Below are 17,372 nucleotides of genomic sequence, written 5' to 3'. Positions count from 1 at the left end.
TTACCAGCCTGTTCTCTGGAGTTGTCCCACTACACACACACACAACCTCATTTTAACACCTCTGCAGCTCCTGATATTATGTATTTTTCTACACACTGCTACATGTGGTTTAATATATCACACTTGGCTGGATATTTTTTTTGCCCACCCTTCCTTCCAGGCTATAGAATACATCATGCCTTTCTGCCAGTCACAATAAATGGCATACTCTGCCATTAGTGGATGTCATCATTTCTTATAGGTGAAGTGAGAATCTAAACACAATAGTAATAAAAAGTGGTTTACCAAGTAAATGTTAGTGTTTTAACATGAATTAGAATAATGGTACTCATGCTTTCGTTTTCCCCAACCACACTGGTCGATAATGGTTGGGTGGGTGTTCAAAATGATGGAGTGTCTCATTATTGAGTGAGCGTGGATGTTGGGATGCGATGCGAGCGCACTATACTGGTCCAAGGCGTTGTGGCACCTCGGAGCACGTGACACAGAAGCGCACAAAGCGACCCCTTCCTCATAAATAATAATCCCATACCTCAGACAGACACATCGCTGTCTCTTGGCTTTACTAAACAATGATGCGAGGCTCATCATGATGAAAATTCGAATTAAAAACGACTTTTGATACACTTTGATAAAGCAACTGTTGACATCAATAGGCTACGATTCCTGAGATTGGATATGTGGATACATTTTCTCTTGTCTTCGTGTAATAAATTAAATCTAGCATATGGATCGACGCAAATTATTTGTGCAAAGAATGTGAAGGTAAAAACACATTTTGTTTTAATAAAATCAAATGTTGCGTTAATGCATAGTCAAACATGTTTTACTTCATTGATTTCGCTATGACCTTATGACAGTGTATATTCTTATGCGAGTCTAATTCCTTACCTGCAGCCGCTCTGCAACCTTACGTATTGTTGGTCTTTCTTATTCGTTCATGAGTGGGACAAGTGGCATCGTCACACTGTTGTATAGCCTATATCAAAACCAGTAAATGGTTTGCTGATCTATAAACATCTGCATGAAAATGTTATCACAATTATTCTCAATAGCCTGTACTTTTTTATTAATGAAAAACAGACTTGTCGAATAGGCCTATGAAGGTTATTGTATTTTTTAACGAAATGTACAGCTATATTAATGATCAAATGTAAGGGTTATGTACTGTTTATCTATGAGAGCAAAACAAGGTCATGTACAATTCTATAGATTGATTCAACAAATCAATCTTGTCTTGAGAGAATATAACTACCTTGCTGCATAATTAATTGAATCATTATTTTGAAACGTAATCCTTGATTACCCCTTAATTGAAAGGAAAGATTGACCTACATTGGCTACTTAATGCAATGATTTTTTTTATCCTGGGGGCAGCACAGAAGGTTAGATATGGGTCTCATTAATTTGTCATCGACTGTTAATTCTCTCACTAGTGTCTGAGACGCATCTGCTGGAGAGTCAGCTGGCTGATACAGCAGGGATGTCAATAATGTCACCCAGCAACATACCCACATCACCCACAGTTAAATACATACAAGTTTGCCACCCCCCACGTCACAATTAAACTAAACAATAAAAAGTAAGGATAATTTCTAAATTGTCTGGAACTTTTTTCTCTAGATACTCATCTTATGTTACATAATTGACCTTCCAACTGGACAGCCATGAAGTCTGCTCTGGATGGAATACCTGGCACCACTTTCCGAACAATAACTAACAGTTTGCAATATCTTGGCTCCAACGATGTGAGCTACAGCGACCCGTCCATTGATTCTGGCTTTGCCAAGACTGGATTCCATTTACAGAAGGTTCACTCTGCCCCACTTAGAAACTACTTCCCTGGAGTAGCTAGAGACGAGGAGCTCATCTTTAATGGCAACTCCATTTACCAGACCAACTTCTCTGATCTGGTTGGCAATGGGACCTTTGTGGACGGCGGGGATTCTATCCAATGCGGGGAGAACTTTGTGGACATGGAGTGCTTCATGATTCTGACCCCCAGCCAGCAGTTGGTAGTAGCGATCATGGCACTCACCCTGGGAACCTTCACAGTGCTGGAGAACCTTATCGTACTGTGTGTGATCCTCCACTCCAGCACCCTGCGCTGTCGGCCCTCCTACCACTTCATAGGAAGCCTGGCTGTGGCTGACCTTCTGGGCAGTGTCATATTTGTGTACAGTTTCTTGGACTTCCATGTGCTACACCGGAAAGACAGCCCCAATGTGTTTCTCTTTAAGCTTGGTGGGGTCATCGCCTCTTTCAGTGCCTCTGTGGGCAGTCTCTTTCTCACAGCCATAGACCGCTACATCTCCATCCACAGGCCCATGGCTTACAAGCGGATCGTCACCAAGACAAAGGCTGTCATCGCCTTCTGCATGATGTGGACTATCTCAATCGTCATCGCGGTGCTCCCCCTACTGGGCTGGAACTGTAAGCAACTGAACTCAGTGTGCTCTGACATTTTCCCACTCATTGACGTGAAGTACCTGATGTTCTGGATAGGGATGACCAGTGTGCTGCTGCTGTTTATCATCTATGCCTACATGTTCATCCTGTGGAAGGCCCACCACCACGCCTTGCGCATGATGAGCCGCCGCTCCCAGAAGAGCATCATCGTCTACACAGCGCATGGCACCAAGGTGCAGACAATGCGACCCGAGCAGGCCCGCATGGACATCCGCCTGGCCAAGACCTTAGTGCTGATTCTGGTGGCCCTCGTCATCTGCTGGGGCCCTGTGCTGGCCATCATGGTCTACGACCTCTTCTGGAAGATGAACAACTTTATCAAGACGGTTTTTGCCTTCTGCAGCATGCTCTGCCTGCTCAACTCCACCATCAACCCCATCATCTACGCCCTGAGGAGTAAGGACCTGCGCCGGGCCTTTCTTAAAATCTGCCAGACATGCAGGGGAACTTCTCAACTACTGGACAACAGCGCTGAGTCCGATTGCCACAGCAGGAGCGTAAAAGGCACAGCCACAGCCTACAAATCCACGGCTAGCTGTGCAAACATCACTGTGAAATTGGCCAAAGTTACCCTGTTGGTCTCCCCTGAGACAACTGCGTCTGCCATCATGTGACTGAAGGAATCGACTCTGAAGGAATTATGTAGAATAGTCAATACCCCAACTAGCACTGCACTGAAAGTTTGCTAAACATCAACTTCTAATTTAGTTCTTTGAAGTATATGTAGCTGTAGGATAAGATGTGGCTTTTTATTTCAATCTTTCAGAAGAACTTCATTTATTTTCATAGGAAAATAATGGCGATAAGCATTGTTAAACTGCACAGTTGTGTATTTAGTGGCATGCTGATCTGCCCTTTGACTATATGGTTTGTCTCTATAAAGTGCTTGTAGGTGAAATTGGCTGCTCTTTATATTGTAAATTAGTACATTGTGATGGTTTGTAGTTCTTGTCATAAAGCATGCTGTATGAAACTGTTTTGATTCTTATTTTTTGAGTGATGCATAATTGAGGGCCATGTTTTGAAATACAAAAGTAGATCATGTACATCTTTTCAATGATTCACATTATTTAATCTTATGCAGAGACAGATTTCCCCCAAAGAAGAACCACAACGACATGTAATGTTGTGCAGCATTGAATATGTTCTTTCCCCCTCTCCATATGCATTAAATAAGTGTTTTTCTATGAATACACATTTTAATTTCTGTTTCAAATCAAAAACATTCAGGAAAGCAGCTTGTGAACCACATACAGTATAATAACCATGCATTTTTTGCATCTCATGAGATTGAGGACGGCACTGCAATACTACTGTGAAGAATAGACCTTGTTATCTCACGAAACAGAGACAGCAAAAATATAACGTTTTTATGTGCAGTTACTTATTCCAAACCAGCTAATTTAGAAATAAGCAATGTATATGAATGTTTTCATCTGATCACAGCAATTGAAACACAATAACATTTACATTTAAGTCATTTAGCAGACGCTCTTATCCAGAGCGACTTACAAATTGGTGCATTCACCTTATGACATCCAGTGGAACAGCCACTTTACAATAGTGCATCTAGATCTTTTAAGGGGGGGGGGGGCAGAAGGATTGCTTTATCCTATCCTAGGTATTCCTTGAAGAGGTGGGGTTTCAGGTGTCTCCGGAAGGTGGTGATTGACTCCGCTGTCCTGGCGTCGTGAGGGAGTTTGTTCCACCATTGGGGTGCCAGAGCAGCGAACAGTTTTGACTGGGCTGAGCGGGAACTGTACTTCCTCAGTGGTAGGGAGGCGAGCAGGCCAGAGGTGGATGAACGCAGTGCCCTTGTTTGGGTGTAGGGCCTGATCAGAGCCTGAAGGTACTGAGGTGCCGTTCCCCTCACAGCTCCGTAGGCAAGCACCATGGTCTTGTAGCGGATGCGAGCTTCAACTGGAAGCCAGTGGAGAGAGCGGAGGAGCGGGGTGACGTGAGAGAACTTGGGAAGGTTGAACACCAGACGGGCTGCGGCGTTCTGGATGAGTTGTAGGGGTTTAATGGCACAGGCAGGGAGCCCAGCCAACAGCGAGTTGCAGTAATCCAGACGGGAGATGACAAGTGCCTGGATTAGGACCTGCGCCGCTTCCTGTGTGAGGCAGGGTCGTACTCTGCGGATGTTGTAGAGCATGAACCTACAGGAACGAGCCACCGCCTTGATGTTGTGTATTTTATTGCAGCTGTACTTACACCAAAAGCTTTACAATCCATCATCATCCAGAAACGGACAAAACAATGACAAATGAAAGAAAATCTACAGAGGCCCTCTAAGTCAGTGAAGAACTAAAGGAATGTGAATTTTTAAGATGTCTCTACTAGGATAAAATGTGCACATACTTCATTTACAATCATAATTTATTTTCAAAATGATTAAACACCTTTATGTGGTTTAGTTTCCAAGCCTCTGAATAAAGTCAAGTGTGCACAGTACTCATAAGGCAGGCATGATATAGTCTTATCAGAAGTAAGTAGTCTTATCGGGCTTTGGTTGTATATGTTTTTGTCAGTCTGGAGGAGAAAGAGGTGTAGGCAGTGGCACATGGGATAATGTGCCATGTTTTGTGAGGTACTTTACTGCCTCGAAAAGTTAGTTAAACCCAAGATAAAAAATGAATATAAAATGAAAAACTAACAGAAAAGGCACAAAACCTATAAGTGAAACAAGCAATTTCACATTACGGGCCCATGCATTTGCAGAGCAAAAGAGATAGGCAAAGACTAATGGAAATACACCAATCTTCAAGATTAAAGTAACAAGAATGTGTATGAATATGGCTACTGGATATATACTAATGTATATGGGTAGCAGCGCAAAATGATGTAATTTATTATGTAATTCCATTACCACACAAACGTCCAACTTTTGTCTGCACTACAAAGGTTAGTGCTATCCGGAAGCCTTGAGACGTCCCTACCCTTATCTAACTCTTTGACCATTTTACATTTCAACTTCAATCAGCTAATGTCAGAGTTGGGACGTCCTATGGATCCCAGATTGCAGGGAGCGCAGTCCAAATCCCACCATCATCAGTCTCATCAGCGCATGCCTTCCTAGGTTTTGGCCTTTCTAGGGAGTTTTTCCTAGCCACCGTGCTTCTACACCTGCATTCTAGCTGTTTGGGGTTTTAGGCTGGGTTTCTGTACAGCACTTCGAGATATTATCTGATGTACGAAGGGCTATATAAAATAAAATTGATTGATTGATTGATGCCCAACCCACCCGGCATGAGCGCATAATTGAATATTTGACGTCATCAATATGAGAAACAGACGGCTCTGGTGGTCAAAAACAAGAAAAAGCTGACGTTAGCTGCCTTTCAAGATGGTAACGTTAGGCAGCAAGTTATATCTTCGTTTGAATGTATAACTTAGCTAGCTAAGGACATCCAAACAGATAACGTTATAAGATAGGGAAGAGTGTAACAAAAGTCAACGTTACACGGCCGTCGGAGTGATAAGAGGAGGGCAACTTTTCCCCGGAAAGGTGAAGGGAATTTGTTTTAATTTGGTTGGTTAACGCTAGCTAGCTAACGTTAGCGTGATAAGTTAGCTAACGGTAGCCAACAACAGTCGCAAGACTCCTTCCTGGACTTGTCGAAGTTGCAAAGCTGGCCAGCTAGCTGAAAAACCATCAGGATAAGCTCTTTCTTAGCTAGCTAACGAACGTTAGAAAGCCATTTTCTTTTGTGTTTCGCATTAGCTACACTGTTCCTCGTTCGGTCTTTGTAGACCTTCCTAGGTTCAAATCATGGCGTGTGGAGCGACCCTGAAAAGGACCATGGATTTTGATCCATTGATGAGTCCGACGTCCCCTAAAAGGAGAAGATGTATTCCGGTGTCCCCATCATCCTCCTCATCACCACGGAAATACCTTCGCATGGAGCCGTCACCATTTGGAGAAGTGTCATCCAGACTATCAGCTGGTAAGTACTATACCGGATGAACCCAAACTCATACCAGACATCTTGCAAGACAGGTAGTGGGCAATCTTGCTGCAAGTTAAAGGACCAATGCAGCAGTTGTTTTTAATCAAACAATTTATAGGTAATTAAGTACCTTACTGTGATTTTAATTTAAAACAATAGTCAAAAAGAAAAATTGCTGGCAGGCCAAAACTCAATTCCACCAAAACAGGCTGAAATTTCAGGTGGTCTTTTAAAACAGCTCTTACGCTAGAAGGGCATTTTTCACAATATTATTTCAACCTCATAGTGTGGAAATATAAAACACAGGAAAATCACGTTAATGGCACTGGGCTTTTTAAGTTAGCATGTTAGCCAATAGCTACTTGTGTTATTGCAGCAGCCTCAGTGCATTCGGAAAGTATTCAGACCCCTTGACTTTTTCTACATTTTGTTACGTTAGTCTTATTCTAAAATTGATTAAATGTTTTTTCTCATCAATCTACACAAAGTACACCATACTGACAATTGATTAGAGTCCACCTGTGGTAAATTCAATTGATTGGACATGATTTGGAAAGGCACACACCTGTCTATATAAGGTCCAACAGATGACAGTGCATGTCAGAGCAAAAACCAAGCCATGAAGTCGAAGGAATTGTCTGTAGATCTCCGAGACAGGATTGTGTCGAGGCACAGATCTGGGGAAGGGTACCAAAAAATGTCTGCAGCATTGAAGGTCCCCAAGAACACAGTGGCCTCCATCATTCTTAAATGGAAGAAGTTTGGAACCACCAAGACTCTTCCTAGAGCTGACCGCCCAGCCAAACTGAGCAATCGCGGGAGAAGGGCCTTGGTCAGGGAGGTGACTGGAGATGGGAGAACCTTCCAGAAGAACAACCATCTCTGCAGCACTTCTCCAATCAGGCCTTTATGGGAGAGTAACTAGATGGAAGCCACTCCTCAATAAAAGGCACATGACAGCCAGCTTGGAGTTTACCAAAAGGCTAAAGGACTCTGACCTTGAAAAAACAAGATTCTTTGGTCTGATGAAACCAAGATTGAACTCTGGCCTAAATGCCAAGCGTCACATCTGGAGGAAACCTGGCAACATCCCTACGATGAGGCATGGTGGTGGCAGCATTATGCTGTGGGGATGTTTTTTAGCGGCAGGAAGACTTTTCAGGATCGAGGCAAAGATGAGCGCAGCAAAGGACAGAGAGATCCTTGATGAAAACCTGCTCAGGACCTCAGACTAGGGAGAAGGTTCACCTTCCAACAGGACAACGACCCTAAGCACACAGCCAAGACAACGCTGGAGTGGCTTCGGGACAAGTCTCTGAATGCCCGGACTTGACCCCATCGAACATATCTGGAGAGACCTGAAAATAGCTGTGCAGCAACGCTCCACATCCAACCTGACAGAGCTTTGGAGAAACTCCCCAAATACAGTTGTGCCAAGCTTGTAGCGTCATACCCAAGAAGACTCGAGGCTGTAATCGCTGCCAAAGGTACTCAAGTACTGAGTAAAGGGTCTGAAAACTTATGTAAATGTGATAGTGTGTAGGTTGATGAGGGGGGGGGGGGGGGGCTGTAACATGAGGCTGTAACATAACAAAATATGGGCAAAGTCAAGGTGTCTGAATACTTTCCAAATGCACTGTATCTTGAAAAAATATCCGTGTTTTCAAACCCAGAGGCGCAACATTGTGATACTTACGGGAACGCATTGCGAAGCAGACTTATGGAGCGAGAGACCTGCCAAAAGGTTGAACGTACGTATCGTTAGATCATAAGAAAATCGATATGTAAATTGTTAGGATCGTAAGAAAAGCCATGTGTGAAACATGAAACGTAAACGTTAAATTTCATCTGTGAACATAAACACCATGTTACGATTACGGACTAACATTTTAGGCTTGAACGAATGTTGTTGCAATCTTTACGAACAATAATACCTTTTGAGCTTTCTGTCAGTTTCATATCACCAACAAACAAACAAAAAACGCACACCAAATGGCCTGTGAGGAGTGCTGTGAACAAGCACAACACAGCATTTAAAAAAAAAAAACGAAAGTCAAGGAAACCGGAAAGAGGTATCCAGCATGTTTTCAAGTTAAGTCTCCATTCCCTATTACTCTTTAGTTAAGTTTACTTCACATTAGGTACTTAATGTAATGGATTTGTTTACCAGCGCAAGTCTAGATAGCACTAGCTGTGTTATGCCTACACCTAGCGGACTGAAACTTCACTGTTGTATCTCTAAAGCATGGGCATATCTCTGGGTGACGTGGACATCCCCATCCATGCACCTTATCAAAATAAGACTAATTCAATATTGCACCATCCCATTCTCTGGGCTCTGTCTGTAATCATAACCAGTAGTATCTACCAGGAATAATGACACATAGAACAATAATAGGTCACTCAATCTTGCCAAAGCATACTCTGTACGAGGGGTTAACATGAATGTAAAATAATTTGACATGATTTATATGAACCGGGTCATGAACATATGGACTGTGAAAGGAATAAGGGAGGGGTTAAACGTAGGCTAAGTCCGGCATAAGCTTATTCCCACACTTTACAGTAACTCTGTTGCAATGGTCTTAAGTAGTCTCCATATAGGCTATTCTCTCCATCGTGACACTGCTGCCCAGTTGAAGAGCTTGTGATCCCCATGCAGCACCATGCGACTTTGGAAAAGCACCCCTCAGCCTCAGAAGATGCACTTCGAGGCATGCAGCCATAGTTATACCCTAATGTAGGCCTATTTGCCTACTAGACAAATAAAGTGATGAGCATGCATGATGTGTGCAACTCGTCATTCCAACATATTTGAACATTGCATTCATCCTTCATTCAGTTCAGTCCGTCAGTATGCCATCCATTCAGTAATTTGTCTGAGTTGAAATAGGAACTAAATCAAAGAGAATAGAGCATTCTTATCCATTTATTTATTGAAATCTATAAGTATTCAAAATTATCAAAAGGTTCTTTAGCCTATCATTTTAACATTTAAATGTTTAATTTAGGCATATCAAAATAAAAAATCCTAAATGGCAATGCCTAAAAGTTGAAGGCCTATCATTTTGGGTACTGGTGTCTTGCGGAATAATTTTAGAACTATTTGTGTTTTATATCTGTTTATTATAGGGCTCCCCTTTAAAAAGAGACCCTAGCTCCCAGGCCTCTAAATAGAGCATCTAAATAATTTCAAAACAAAATAGTTGAAGCACGTGCAGTGGCTGATAGCTTAAACAGATCTGTCAATAAGAATAGTCTATAGATAGTCTTTGGGACCCCTTGGCTTTTTCGCTCAGGACGGGTAATAGCCAAGACTTAGGCAATATTTTGTTTCATCATTTATTGACATGGATATAGCCTCTGCGTGATGTGGTTGTGCAACGCAAATGTCTAAAACAAGCCTACATAAAGAGTGGAATTCTTAAAAACAACAGTCAAAATGCCTAATAAAGGCCTATAGTCCGTACTCTGAAATACTGGAAAAAAGTGTGATTCATTAGGTTACATGATCATGCCTAATAAAGGCCTATAGTCCGTACTCTGAAATACTGGAAAAAAGTGTGATTCATTAGGTTACATGATCACCACAGTAGCCCCACGTGGCTATAAAATAAATTATGCAATTATATGGCCATTAAATAACACAACAGCATGGCATATTTCGATAGCGGAATAGGCCTAGCCTAAATCATATTTACTTCTGTGTCTTTATCATTCTCACACAAGTCAAATGCCCAAGCCAATACTACACCATCTACTGGTATAACATTGTTATTGAATGCAGATCTAAAAAAATCTCTAGACTTATTTTGGAATTGAAACCAGACGCTGCAAAGCAACTAACTTCTGGGCTAGAGTTGCTTGATTGACTAGCTACATTCCTTTGCATTGCTGACAAAAGTTTGTACACAAAAAAGATCTTTAACCCAGTAAAGTGAGACGTAAATTAAGAATTAAACGTGTAAATGTTCATTCATAGTCGTAACATACGTTTACAGATCTAATTTTACGCTCCAGGTTTCATTAATGGCTTTTCTTATGATCCTAACAATTTACATATGGATTTTATTACAGTCCTAACGATACGTACGTTCAACCTATTGGCAGCTATCTCGCTCCATACAGATCAGACCGGGGTTTGTCAAGTCAATGGGAGAAGTGAAATTTATCCTTAGTAGTTAATTTTCTTTCATTTTAAAGCCAAAACCTAGATTCGAGCCCATGTCTGAAGTAGCTGCAACTGTCATTACTACAACCTTGTGAAAGTAACAAACTTTTTTATCAAAGGAGTGCCTTTCATTTGACAGCCTGCGCAACAAGACTGTTAGACCCGATGACGTGTTTCTGCGCATGAGCTTTGCTAGTGAACATCATCTTGACATCGCTGACAAGAGTGATCAGGGATTTCTATTGGAGAAGCAGTTTCTGCATATCTTCATACTGTACTGTCTTTGTTAACATGTTGTTGTCGGCCATAAGGAGTGATAAGGATTGCACTGTAGTGCGAGGCCTCCATTAGATTTGACAAGTTGTTTGACCAACGTCCTATCTGAATAATTTAGACTCTGTGTACTATCTTATTCTAGAGCAAATTCTGAACAACATCAAGCAGGAGTACAAACGCATTCAGAAGAGAAAGCACATAGATGGAGTTTACCAACAGACAGAGGGTTGCTACTCGCCAGAGTCTCCACCCCATCTTAGTGGATCCAGTATGCCAGGTTTGTTATGAGCTTATAGTGTACTATTAGCCTAAACCCTGGTGAGTGGGGGAGATCCACAATAATAAAGGAACTACTCCTTTTTTCCCCCCCAACATGCAAATGACCTAATTGCTTTACTTGTGTCCTCTGCAGGCACATCTGCTGGAGGTTCTTCTCCATCAAAGAAAGAACAGCCCTTATTTACTCTTAGACAAGTTGGAATGATTTGTGAACGTCTACTGAAGGAGCGTGAAGACAAAGTGCGGGAGGAATATGAGGAGACCATGACTTCCAAGTTGGCAGGTGTGGACAGTCAAACACAATTCAGAAAGTGCACCATGTGGTTTTTAGTTACAGGCAAATTAAACCCCTCCCTTTCCTCCCACATTTCTATTACAGAACAATATGACACTTTTGTGAAGTTTACACATGACCAGTTGATGCGAAGATTTGGAGAGCAACCTGCAAGCTGTGAGTATTGTTTTGCCGATTTTTCTATTTAATTCTCAGTGCATGTAGGCAACTGTGACACCTGAATGGAGAAACTCTAAAGGTTATGTTAATATGTCCTCTTTTCTGCTTTTATCTATTCATTTCCAGATGTTTCCTGAGAGACCGACTTTGCCAGGCGACCATCTCTTGCTGGAAGTTAGAGTTTAAATCTTTGGAAATCCATGCAAGTGATTGGTTTAATGAAACGTCTTACTGTGCCATATTTCTCCTTTGGGCAAAGGTTTATCTAAGCCGTTGTCAGTGGTAATCTCTCTCTCACGTAAGCAACTATGTGCTTCCTAATGTAATTATATGGACCCCCTCTACCAGTGGCCTACATTTCTCCTGCTGTACCTGTATTGATAAGTTGTCACTCACTTTTATAAAGACATCTGGCATTCCAGACTTTATTCACCGTTTTATTTCTTTGTTACACATGTATATATGATAAAGGAATGTAGACAAAGGTTTGCTGGTCAATCTATTAGCAAGTGGAAGGTACGGTTTGGAGAAGATAATTTGCAATACCCCAGAGCCTTTTTGTATGGGACTTTACAAAGGCTAACTTCAATTCATTAGATTTTTTCCGCTTTCAAAATGTTATTTATTTCGTTGACTGTTTTGCTTTCAAACCTATGTACTTAGTAGAAGGGGAAAAAAACAATAAAATGTTAAGTTTCATGTCGTCACAACAGGGTAATGCTTTAATTAACTGAAGTACTATCTAATATTTCAATTGTAAATAGCTAATAATGTAATCAAGTAGATATACCGATGATATCAGGTTCTGTCAACCCAGTCGCTTGTGTTCCACCACAGCTCCCTGCCTCCACTATGGAGTTACCAAGTCAAAGGCACTTGTCAATCTCATTCCACGGAGGGCCGAGTGTCAACAGGATTTTGCTCCTCCACCCTTGTACTTGATCGGTGAATTAAGGTCACTAATTAGTAGGAACTTCCCTCACCTGGTTGTCTAGGTCTTAATTGGAAAACCCAAAAACCCACACAGGATATCTGCAGTTCCCTTATCTGAAAATGGAGACATATGTGGAACAGGCGAGACAGTTGGTGCCATGCTCTACAATTACATTCCTAACTTGAGGTATAATTTCAATGGCAACCTTGATAAACAATATGTTCAAACCGGTTTCCTCAGAAGGTATTTCGGTAGAGAAGACGTTAGAACGTGGAGACACCTCAGAATGGGGTAGTAGTTCTTTCTTATGGTATTTGCGAAGAACTTTAAGTAGTTTCTGACACACTTCCTAAAAAGAGTGGTAGGACAAACAATCACCCAAGACCAGAATCAATACATTACGGTAAGCTCATAATTCAGTCTTGTCAATATAAGGTTCAGAACCTTTCAACAGCACTCAATATTTGTCATCACTGGTCAACAGCTCCATTTGCTCCTGGGGAGCCTGCTTCTTTACGTACCTGGGGGAAAGGGTGTGAGGTAAACACCAAGCATCACAACAACTTTTAAACAGACGAACCACACATTTAAATAATGTTACTCAACCATGATATGGGTAGAAGTGTGTGTGTGTTGGAGACTTCTGGGCCTGCATGTGCGTATGTGTGAGAGTCACCTCATGAAGGATGGTAGCTGTTGGATTCTCTACATGCCTTGGCTGAGTTCAGTGGCGAGGCCCAGGGCCGCCACCTCCTTACAGCACAGCACTCTGAGAGGCTGGCTGTGGAAGTGCTCCAGCAGAGCCAACTGGTAAGGGGGCCCCATGGTCAACACACACACACAAAAACCTGAGAACAAGCAATGCAAAACATAAGTTAACTATTCACAGGAATAATCCAAAATAATACATCCAGCCCACATCTCAAAGTTAGTCTTTGAAAGACAATACAGAGCAGTCAACATTGTGTTCAACAAAACAAAAAAATAATCATGTCATCAATGGGGATCAAGAGTGAAAATCTGCGTTATGTACGTTGATCTCTAGTTGGTATTCAACTGCACCTTTAGGAATGGGGCACAGAGGAGCATGATCACTGTGTCCAATACAACTACATCAAAGTGAATGGATGGATCCATGGTAGCTACAGACCTACCTTGTCTATGACAGTGGTCAGGTGTTGGGTGCAGGACAGGGACTGGAAGAGCTCAATGCACAGCAGAAAGGATATGGACTGGGGTAGCATGTGCTGAATGGTGCTGGGAGACGTGGTGATGCCAAAGACAAACATCAGAGGAAACTGCTCCACGTACCGACTGTTGCAAAGAACGGGGAGATTATACAGCATGTCATGCATTAGCATTTTTAACATATGTTAGATGTACCCTCACAAGTACAAGTGTATTTTCTCCATTCAATCAATCTAACAGAGACAGAGGTCAGGGATCATGCTAAGGTCTTCGAAAGCCAAGTTAACAAAACAGATCACCGACCAATCCCACCGTACCTTCTCCGCTACGCAATCTGTCTTCCGAGCTGGTCATGGGTGCACCTCAGCCACGCTCAAGGTCCTAAACGATATCATAACCGCAATCGATAAAAGACAATACTGTGCAGTCGTATTCATCAACCTGGCCAAGGCTTTCGACTCTGTCAATCACCACATTCTTATTGGCAGACAACAGCCTTGGTTTCTCAAATGACTGCCTCGCCTGGTTCACCAACTACTTAGACAGAGTTCAGTGTGTCAAATCGGAGGGCCTGTTGTCGGTACCTCTGGCAGTCTCTATGGGGGTGCCACAGGGTTCAATTCTCGGGCCGACTCGTTTCTCTGTATACATCAATTATGTCGCTCTTGCTGCTGGTGATTCTCTGGTCCACCTTTACGCAGACGACACCATTATGTATACATCTGGCCCTTCTTTGGACACTGTGTTAACTAACCTCCAGACGAGCCTCAATGCCATACAACTCTCCTTCCGTGGCCTCCAACTGCTCTTAAATGCAAGTAAAACTAAATGCATGCTCTTCAACCGATCGCTGCCTGCACCTGCCCGCCCGTCTAGCATCACTACTCTGGATGGTTCTTAGAATATGTGGACAACTACAAATACCTAGGTGTTTGGTGTTAATATAATTTATATGTTTAAATGAATGATTAGAATATTCCACCCTGAAACCATATAATTGTATGAAATTGATTAGAATCATAAAATTATTATCAATGATGTGTGTAGTTTTAGTCAGTAAAATTATAATAAATGATGTGTGTAGTTTTAGTCAGAATTAGGGGAAAACAATATATCTGTACAATATGTCTTTATAGTATCTTAAACACAGACTGTCTGAGCAAAATTCAGTGCCGACCTTGGCTAGGGGCCACTGAGAAATTTGGGAGAGGGCAGGGAGTACTTCTCACGGTTTCCCTAATCTTGGGGGAGGACAGGGAGTGATTCTCACGGTCTCCCTAATCTTTGTCGGCGGGGTAGTGATACAGTATGTGTGTAGGATACCTACTGTTCGTGTGTATGTATGTGCGTATGATATCTACTGTTTGTGTGGAAGTATGTGCGCCGCTATAAAATGGATGTCTTGGTATTGTGGACTTCAGAACATTCTCGTGAATAAACATTTGACTATTGTAGGCTGGGCCTCTGTCTGTTTTCATTTCAACCAGTATCTTACAAATTCTGGGTTGCAGACTGAGTAGTTAATTGAAGTTCAGTTTATGAACATTGAGAACATAATTCTCTTAACACTGGTTAGACTGTAAACTCTCCTTCCAGACTCACATTATTAAGCATCTCCAATCCAAAATTACATCTAGAACCAGCTTCCTATTTCGCAACAAAGCATCCTTCACTCATGCTGCCGAACATACCCTCGTAAAACTGACTATCCTACCGATCCTTGACTTCGGCAAAATAGCCTCCAACACTCTACTCAGCAAATTGGATGTAGTCTATCACAGTGCCATACGTTTTGTCACCAAAGCCCCATATACTACCCACCACTGCGACCTGTATGCTGTCATTGGCTGTCCCTCGCTACATATCCATCGCCAAACCCACTGGCTCCAGGTCATCTGTAAGTCTTTGCTAGATAAAGCCCCGCCTTGTCTCAGCTCACTGGTCACCATAGCAACACCCACCCGTAGCATGTGCTCCAGAAGGTATATTTCACTGGTCACCCCCAAAAGCCAATTCCTCCGTTACCCGCCTTCCCTTCCAGTTCTCTGCTGCCAATGACTGGAACGAACTGCAAAAATCACTGAAGCTGGAGACTCATATCTCCCTCACTAACTTTAAGCATCAGCTGTCAGAGCAGCTTACAGATCATTGCACCTGTACATAGCCCATCTGTAAATAGCCCATCAAACTACCTCATCCCCATACTGTTATTTATATTTGCTACTTTGCACCCCAGTATCTCTACTTGCACATTCATCTTCTGCACATCTATCACTCCAGTGTTTAATTGCTAAATTGTAATTACTTCACCACTACGGCCTATTTATTGCCTTACCTCCGTAATCTTACCTCATTTGCACACACTGTATATAGACTTTTCTATTGTGTTATTGACTGTACGTTTCTGTATTCCATGTGTAACTCTGTGTTGTTTGTGTCGCACTGCTTTGCTTTATCTTGACCAGGTCGCAGTTGTAAATGAGAACTTGTTCTCAACTGGCCTACCTGGTTAAATAAAGGTGAAAAAGAAAAGTAATGTACCAGTCACAGAGCGTGCCAAGGGAACAGTGCACCCTCTTCTGGTTAACATTGGTACTGTGTTGCTTAGGCTCTTCCTCCTCTTCAACATCCACTGACACACAAGCACCCATCAGTCTCTCTAGAACCCTCTGCATCAGGTGCTTCAGGGCTGAGAACAGAACCAAATGAAAATATGAAGATTTGAGTTAGGTAGTATCCATGTGTCATAATAAAAATGGCATGCAGATACTTATTACATCAAAGTATAAATAAATTAAATCTACCCAATTACCAACCTCAAATAGCAGTTGTACAAATTCCCTTGTTGACTAATAATAGAAATAAGAGTTATTTCTCAAGTACCACATACATGGGACTGACCTGCACACTCTTTGGCTTGTATGAAGACAACAAAAGGAGTCACCTACTGCTGCAGCTGGTCAGAGGAGCTCTGAAAGGTAATTTGATGATTTGGCACATTCACTCCAACACAGTAAGAAGAGAAGAGACATACAGTTACTTAGTTCATTTCTATCCCATGGACACCATATCAAAATACACTAATTTAAGCATATCGCATGAGCCCATGTCATGCAAAACACCCTCTCTTTTGAGTAACATACCACGCACTAGGGCAGCTGTGGGAATCTCATTGGCTCTCATACCTGATGCCCAGTCATCCGTGGCCCGCTGGAAAGTGGAGGCACTCTTTCTGATAAACTCCAATAGGCTGTCTAAGATTATCCTGTTCAGCTCATCCTGCAGAAACTGTAAAGAGTAAACAATGTACATTTTCATGCCCGATAAAAGCTTGTAACTTTTCAGTTAGGTGAAACGTGCACAACGTTACAGATAGAAATGTAATAAATAGAGCCGACACAATTATAGATGTTCAATATTATATATTTATATTGGAACATCGCTTCCTCCTAAACACGGCACAGCTGATTGGCATAAGCACAATGATGCCAATGCCCAATGTTGAGAGGATAATGAACAGAGTATGCTCTCACCTCGGTGTCTGCCTTCATTTTCTCCAATAATGTCTGCTATTCTCTGTGTCCGCATTGCCATGAGCGAAATAATCCTCTGGAGAAAACATTCACGCGCGCGATCAAGCCCATATAATCT

At 42.1% G+C, this 17,372-nt stretch overlaps 2 protein-coding genes and 1 long non-coding RNA gene across 6 annotated transcripts; 2 read left to right on the top strand and 1 right to left on the bottom strand.

Annotated features, from left to right (window-relative positions):
* The first annotated feature begins 538 nt into the window (after positions 1 to 538).
* LOC129812619 (cannabinoid receptor type 1A-like) lies at positions 539 to 3,892 on the top strand. The gene is made up of 2 exons (XM_055864337.1): positions 539 to 765; positions 1,624 to 3,892. Exon 2 carries the CDS (start codon positions 1,668 to 1,670, stop codon positions 3,081 to 3,083), a length of 1,416 nt encoding a protein of 471 aa, XP_055720312.1. The 5' UTR covers positions 539 to 765; positions 1,624 to 1,667; the 3' UTR covers positions 3,084 to 3,892.
* Positions 3,893 to 5,732: 1,840 nt separating this feature from the next.
* LOC129812620 (akirin-2-like) lies at positions 5,733 to 12,298 on the top strand. 2 transcript variants are annotated; one of them, XM_055864340.1, is made up of 6 exons: positions 5,733 to 5,977; positions 6,223 to 6,416; positions 11,009 to 11,143; positions 11,279 to 11,428; positions 11,525 to 11,596; positions 11,726 to 12,298. In XM_055864340.1, exons 2-6 carry the CDS (start codon positions 6,242 to 6,244, stop codon positions 11,734 to 11,736), a joined length of 543 nt encoding a protein of 180 aa, XP_055720315.1. In that variant the 5' UTR covers positions 5,733 to 5,977; positions 6,223 to 6,241; the 3' UTR covers positions 11,737 to 12,298. The 2 variants fall into 2 exon arrangements, with proteins under 2 accessions (XP_055720315.1, XP_055720313.1); XM_055864338.1 differs by having other exon boundaries at positions 5,733 to 6,416.
* A 4-nt stretch (positions 12,299 to 12,302) lies between these two features.
* Positions 12,303 to 16,991, bottom strand: LOC129812621 (uncharacterized). 3 transcript variants are annotated; one of them, XR_008753036.1, is made up of 4 exons: positions 16,907 to 16,991; positions 16,623 to 16,692; positions 13,688 to 16,410; positions 12,303 to 13,381 (listed from the first exon to the last, which is right to left on the bottom strand). It is a non-coding gene; the product is annotated as an uncharacterized LOC129812621 (long non-coding RNA). The 3 variants fall into 3 exon arrangements; XR_008753035.1 differs by having other exon boundaries at positions 12,303 to 13,054; positions 13,210 to 13,381; positions 16,623 to 16,956; XR_008753034.1 differs by having other exon boundaries at positions 16,623 to 16,956.
* Positions 16,992 to 17,372: the final 381 nt, after the last annotated feature.

This window comes from Salvelinus fontinalis, chromosome 16, assembly GCF_029448725.1.
Source record: "Salvelinus fontinalis isolate EN_2023a chromosome 16, ASM2944872v1, whole genome shotgun sequence".
Taxonomy (NCBI): Eukaryota; Metazoa; Chordata; class Actinopteri; order Salmoniformes; family Salmonidae; genus Salvelinus; species Salvelinus fontinalis.
This window is presented reverse-complemented; position numbering and strand designations above follow the sequence as displayed.